This window comes from Arachis hypogaea, chromosome 6 (genome assembly GCF_003086295.3).
Source record: "Arachis hypogaea cultivar Tifrunner chromosome 6, arahy.Tifrunner.gnm2.J5K5, whole genome shotgun sequence".
Lineage (NCBI taxonomy): Eukaryota > Viridiplantae > Streptophyta > Magnoliopsida > Fabales > Fabaceae > Arachis > Arachis hypogaea.
The window spans coordinates 13,577,462-13,583,699 of record NC_092041.1 but is presented as its reverse complement, the minus strand read 5'-3'; the positions used below and the strand labels follow the sequence as shown (position 1 = coordinate 13,583,699).

Genomic DNA, 6,238 nt, shown 5'->3' with positions numbered 1-6,238 from the left:
CCAAATTATTGACCCGTGTGAAAAAAATTTATTTGGTGAATTTAAGTCCGAATTGAAGAAACTTTGATTTTTCAAATGTAGTTTATTAAATTTAATTTTCTAAAGATAATTGTCAAAAAAGTGTAACAGCTACAGTTGATAAATTAAAATAAAAGTCACTTTTAATAAGTATATATTATAAAAAAATATTTTTTAAAATTAATTTTAAAATTTAAAATAATTTCAATAGACAGAAATGTTTAAAAACATTAAAAATCTATATATTCATTAATATATAAAATAATATAGTAGATTTTTAACTTTAAAAATGATAAATTAATTTTAAAATATCATTCTAAAGACTTATAAAAATATCTAAAAGTATAACCATAATGATTCTGGTCGGATATTCAATATGACACAATCGTCATTTTCATACCATATGATCAATATTAGTAGGCAGTTTAGATATCAAATCTCAAATTTAGGCAAGGAGTTTCTACTTCCTTAACTGTTGTTGTTATTTATTAATAACATGTCAATATTACATTCAATCATCCACACCCACTGCAGTTGAGGGATAAGCACCGTAAAATACTAAAATTGGCCATTTCGTTATATCTTACAGCTTGGAGTAAAAGATTGAAATCCATGCATGCAATTAATGCCACAAGCCACAAACAAGAAACTCTTATTATAAAATGAGAACCCTTTCTCTTTATTCAAACATCTCTTACTAATAATTCAAACCTAACATACACCACCATGGCAATGGCGAAATCCAAAACCCTCTTCTCTATCTTCTTCATTCCCCTCCTCTTCTCCACCCTTATCACCGCCAAAGACCCTCGTTTCGATCGAAGCCTGTCTCCAAAATCACTGGGCCTCCGCAAGGAGAAGCTTAGCCACCTCCACTTTTACTTCCACGACATTCTCAGCGGCCAAAACCCCACCGCTGTTAGGGTGGCCCAAGCTGCAATGACGGCTACGTCCCCCACGTTCTTCGGAGCCGTAATGATGGCCGATGACCCCTTAACCGTTGGGCCTGAGCCCAACTCCAAGGTCATAGGAAAAGCCCAGGGGATTTATGCGTCTGCGTCACAAAAGGATCTGGGGCTAATGATGATGTTGAACTTTGCATTCATGGAAGGGAAGTACAATGGGAGCACAGTGAGTTTGTTGGGGAGGAATGCGGTGTTTTCTGGCGTGAGGGAGATGTCGATCGTGGGAGGGAGCGGGGTATTCCGATTTGCACGTGGATACGCTCAGGCCAAGACTTTCTGGCTTAACACCACCTCCGGCGATGCTATTGTCGAATATAATGTCTATGTTTTGCATTATTAAATAAATAACTCCACGGCAATGAACTAGAATTCAAATGACATGTTTTTTCATACTCATCTAGTGTTGCATGGAATAAGAGAGTTGTGAATGGAAAGGAGAAAAAGAAAATTTGATGTAGAACATAATTATTTGTAAAAGGTGGTTACAATGGCTACGCTTCCAATAATGTGGCTATAAATAAGATGTGACTACTGAACATGCTAATTATTAATAATAAAAGTGTCAAGTTAATTAAGCTAAAGAACCATTTTCCTTTCCAAAATTCTTAATTTTAATTTTCTAATTCTTTTTTAGTACTCTTCTGTTTTTACTCTAATCTTTTTTTTGATGACTTGTTTTTACTCTAATCTGAATATTTTTTTTAAATTTACAAATTGGGTTAATATTTTAATTTGGTTCTTTCATATATACAAATTAGTGAATGGACATAGATTAAAAGAAGAAAGGGAAAAAAATATTGACTGTTCTAAGTACAATTTTGTTATCCGAAATTTCATAAAACTATTTATCACTTATATCGTATAATTGTTGTATCTCTAATCTAAATAGTATGTATATGTCTATATGAGACCCAATCTAACTCAAACACACTAATAAATTAATAAAAATCACACAGATAAAGACATTTAGAATATTATTTTGTAATAATTAAAATTTAATATATATATAATTTATTAAATTATATTATTTTTGTTAAAATTAGACTAGATAAATTAATTTGACTTATAAAAAATGACTACAATACTCTTATTTAAAAAAATGACTAAAACATTTTTATTTATATATATTAATTTTAAAAATTTTAAATTCTAATTCCACAACGGCATAGAAAAAAGAAAAAGGTTAGGATTTAGAGTTTTCAAAATTAATAATAATAATAATAAAATTATTTTAATATTTTTTATATAATAGGAGTATTGTAGTTATTTGTTATAAAAAGATATTAATTGAGACTAATTTAAAGTTTGGTTCACCAATTTATTCATTCTAATTTTGACAAAAATAATACAATTTAATCGATTATATGTTGTATTAAATTTTAATTATTAAAAAAGAATTAATATCTTTATACGAATGACTCCCTAAATTAATAATGGTTCACTTTCACAAATAATAATAAATACATGCCTCAAACACATTAATAACAAAATATTTTAAATCCTTTTAATAAAAGAAGTAATGATCATTATAGTGAGAACCGTACGTAGCAAGAAATTAGAGAGAGTTGAAATTACTTATTAATTAACACTCAACATTAATTGGTTAAAATTCGATATGTTTGGTTAAGTTTGTAAAATATGCAAAATTAGTGACTAATTAGTTAATAAATTAATTATTAATTAAATAAATTAAAAAAATTGAATTTTATGTTTTAGTGAGGTAGAACTAATTAAAATAAGAATTTTGATACTAATTTTAAGAAATTTGACCTAAAATTGAGCCAAACAGATTGAACCAAACGAACCGAGTCCAAAATGAGCCCATAGTTCTAGGGGTGTCCATGGATCGGATTATATCTGCAGATCCGTGGTATTTATCCGCATCTAATTCGATAATTGCGAATATGATCCGATCCGCAGACGTATCGAATCGGATAGACCTAATAAGGATCGGATCGTGGATTTCTGTGTTGTATCCGCGTATCCGATCTGCGGATCCGCAGATCCGCACAAAATAATTAAAAAATAAAAAATATATATACGTTAGTTACTTTGTGTTGCAGCCACCTAACCTAACCCTAATCTCATTTTGCACTTCACCCTTCGTCCCTTCCCTTCCTTGTTCCTTCTTTCACGGCGCTGAAAGAGTGAAAGTTTGAAACAAAGTGCAACCCAAATCTCCATACCCCAATCTCACCCATTCACCCCCAATTTCTGAAACCGTTCACCCTGCCGTTTACCCCACCGTTCACCCCCTGACCCCCAATCTCTCAGACTCTCACCTATTCTGCCGTTCACCCCGCCGTTCACCCCACCGTTCACCCCCTGACCCCCAATCTCTCAGCTCTCACCTATTCTGTCGTTTACCCGCCGTTCACCCCACCGTTCACCCCCGCCGTTCCTGCCTGCATTGGTTGGTTTCCTCCTCAACGTTGACGACGATGTTCAGATCCTTGAGCAGGCTGTTATGGTCGTTCACCCCCTCCCCCCACCGTTTTCTACCTGCGCTGCTTGGATTCTCTGGTTGAAAACCCCCAATCTCTCACCCCTAGGCCCTAATCTCTTCGCCGCGTTTAGGACTTCAGGTAATTTTCATGAGTAACCTGCTGAATTGAAATACGCTATTTCTCTATTCTATATTTGGACTTGATTTTTTTACTTATTTTCAATACATAATAGTAACCTGTTGTAATTACCCTTACTGTTATTGTGTTTTTTTAAAGAATTATGCTCATGTTATTGTTTATATGAATTATGTAAGATGCTGGTGTTCTATTCTATGTTTATATGATTTATGTAATTATGTGAGATGTTTCTTGTAGGATTGTGTTGCTTGAAATGGCTGATAAGCAAGCAGTTACAAACAATACAAGTGGATCTGAGGTAGAGAGCATTCCTACTCTACCAAATGTTGCTGCATCGACACTTTCTGAGTCAGCAAGGGGAGGGGAATCAGTGATTAATCCAGCCTCAAGTGATGCTCCTACTACTGGGACAGAGATACAGACAGGGCAGCCAGGTAAACGAAAGGCTAACATGCCCCCCTTCTATTGTTTGAGATCACTTTAAAAAATGCGGAAGAAACTAAAGCTCAATGTAAACATTGCTTGAAATGGTTACAATGTCATAGTCATAGGGATGGCACCTCTAATCTAAAAAAACACATTGGAACTTGTGCGAAAAACCCAGATAATCATGTTGATAAACAACAAAAAATCCTTGTGTTCACAAATTCTAATTTAGATGAGCCACCAACATTGAAGGTAGTAGACTTTAACCAGGAGCGTTGTAGGCTTTCACTTTGTAAGATGGTAATAATTGATGAACTCCCATTTAAGTTTGTAGAAAATACTGGATTTAGGGACTTTTCTGTTGAGATGCAACCTCAATTTAAAATCCTGAGTCGTCAGACAGATGCTAGAGATTGTATGCAATTGTATGTAGAGAAAAAGACAAAACTTAAATTCCTCTTGGAGTTGAACCATCAGTTCCCTAACCACTGACACTTGGATGGATGGATGGATGTTGAATAAGAAAATCTTGTCTTTTAATTTGATTGCTGATCATACTGGTGCTACCATAGGAAAAGCGTTAGAGAAGTGCCTGAAAGATTGGGGTATTCGGAAGCTTTGTACTGTAACTGTAGATAATGCTAGTGCCAACTTTGTTGTTGTGAATACTTTGGTTAAAATTATGCAAGAATGGAATGGCTGTACTATGTTGGGTGGGAAATTTGTCCATCTGAGATGTGCTGCCCATATTTTGAACTTAATTGTTTGTGATGGTTTAAAAGATTTAAGCTCTTCTATTGCTAGGATTAGAACTTCTTGTAAGTTTGTGAAGTCCTCTCCATCTAGATTAGCAACCTTTAGGAGGTGCACACTTGAGGCAAACATTACTAGTCGTCATATAATTATTTTTGATGTGCTAACTAGGTAGAATTCTACCTATATGATGTTGGAAGTGGCTGAAAAGTTTGAAAAGGCATTTGCTCATCTTGCAAGAGAAAATGCTCATTTTGAGAGATATGTTGACGATAAGGGGGGTCTCCTAGTAGAGCTCGTATTTTCATGCGGTTTTTACAAATTTTCTATCATGCAACTCTTTCATTCTCTAGTTCTTTGAATGTCACTTCAAATACTTTTTTCCATGTATTGTGTAAGATATTATGCACTTTAAATAAATGGATTGTAAGTGATGATTTGGTGTTGCGTGAGATGGCATCAGCTATGAAAGCTAAGTTTGATAAGTATTGGGATGATTCTGATCACTGTTACCCTTCTTCTCCTTTCACTTCAAGTGACAAAGTCAATAAACCATCTTTAAATTATCTAGTGCTTGTTGTTGTGTTCCTTGATCCCCGTTATAAGTTGGAATATATTCAGTTCACTTTGTCTGAGATATATGGTGAAGGTGAAAAGTCTTCAAGGATCTTCAAAAAATTGAAGGATATTATTACTAAATTGTTTGAGCAATATACCATATGGAATTCTCGCCCCCTGAAGATACTCAAGATACTAGCTTTTCTTTTGATACTACACCAAATCCTAGTTTAGACACGAATGACATTGATAGCATTATGATTGAAGACCCTATGAGCAAGTGGAAACAAACACAAAGGATAAAGTTAAGTGAGCTCAAGAAGAATGAGATGGATAGGTATTTGGAAGATGAAGTGGCAGAAGATTTTAGTGGATTTGATATATTGAGGTGGTGGAGAGGAAAGACTCTGAAGTATCAAGTTCTGTCTTGCATGGCTAGAGATATATTAGCCATTCCTGTTTCTACTGTGGCGTCTAAGTCAGTTTTTAGCACCGGAGGTCGTGTCCTTGACCCTTATCGTAGTGCTTTGAGTCCCACCACTGTAGAGGCTTTAATTTGTACTCAAAATTGGTTAAAACCTGCTAAGATTTTGGTTGAGCTTGATGAAGGAGATGCTGCGGTTGATTCGGGTATATAATGAATTGGTTCATTTATTTTTCGTCATTCTTTATTCTTTATTTTATCCCATTAGCTTTGACATATTTGGTTGTTTAATTGAATAGAATTTTCTGGAGTTACTAGTACTGGAGATCCTGAAGTTCAAAGTCAATTAGGTAGCGTTTGGTTACTGAGACATAGACACAGTGGTACACGGTGACACATGTCTGCTGTTTGGTTTGGTGAGACACAGATTTTCGAAGGACACGGGAGGACACGGATGGACACGGAGACACTAAATTTGTGTACCTCCAATTTGGTGAGACACTGAGACA

General features: G+C 34.6%; 1 protein-coding gene across 1 annotated transcript; it reads left to right on the top strand.

Annotated features, from left to right (window-relative positions):
- Nucleotides 1–728: 728 nt before the first annotated feature.
- Nucleotides 729–1,558, top strand: LOC112698100 (dirigent protein 22). Its single transcript, XM_025751505.2, has one exon. It carries the CDS (start codon nt 745–747, stop codon nt 1,321–1,323), a length of 579 nt encoding a protein of 192 aa, XP_025607290.1. The 5' UTR covers nt 729–744; the 3' UTR covers nt 1,324–1,558.
- Nucleotides 1,559–6,238: the final 4,680 nt, after the last annotated feature.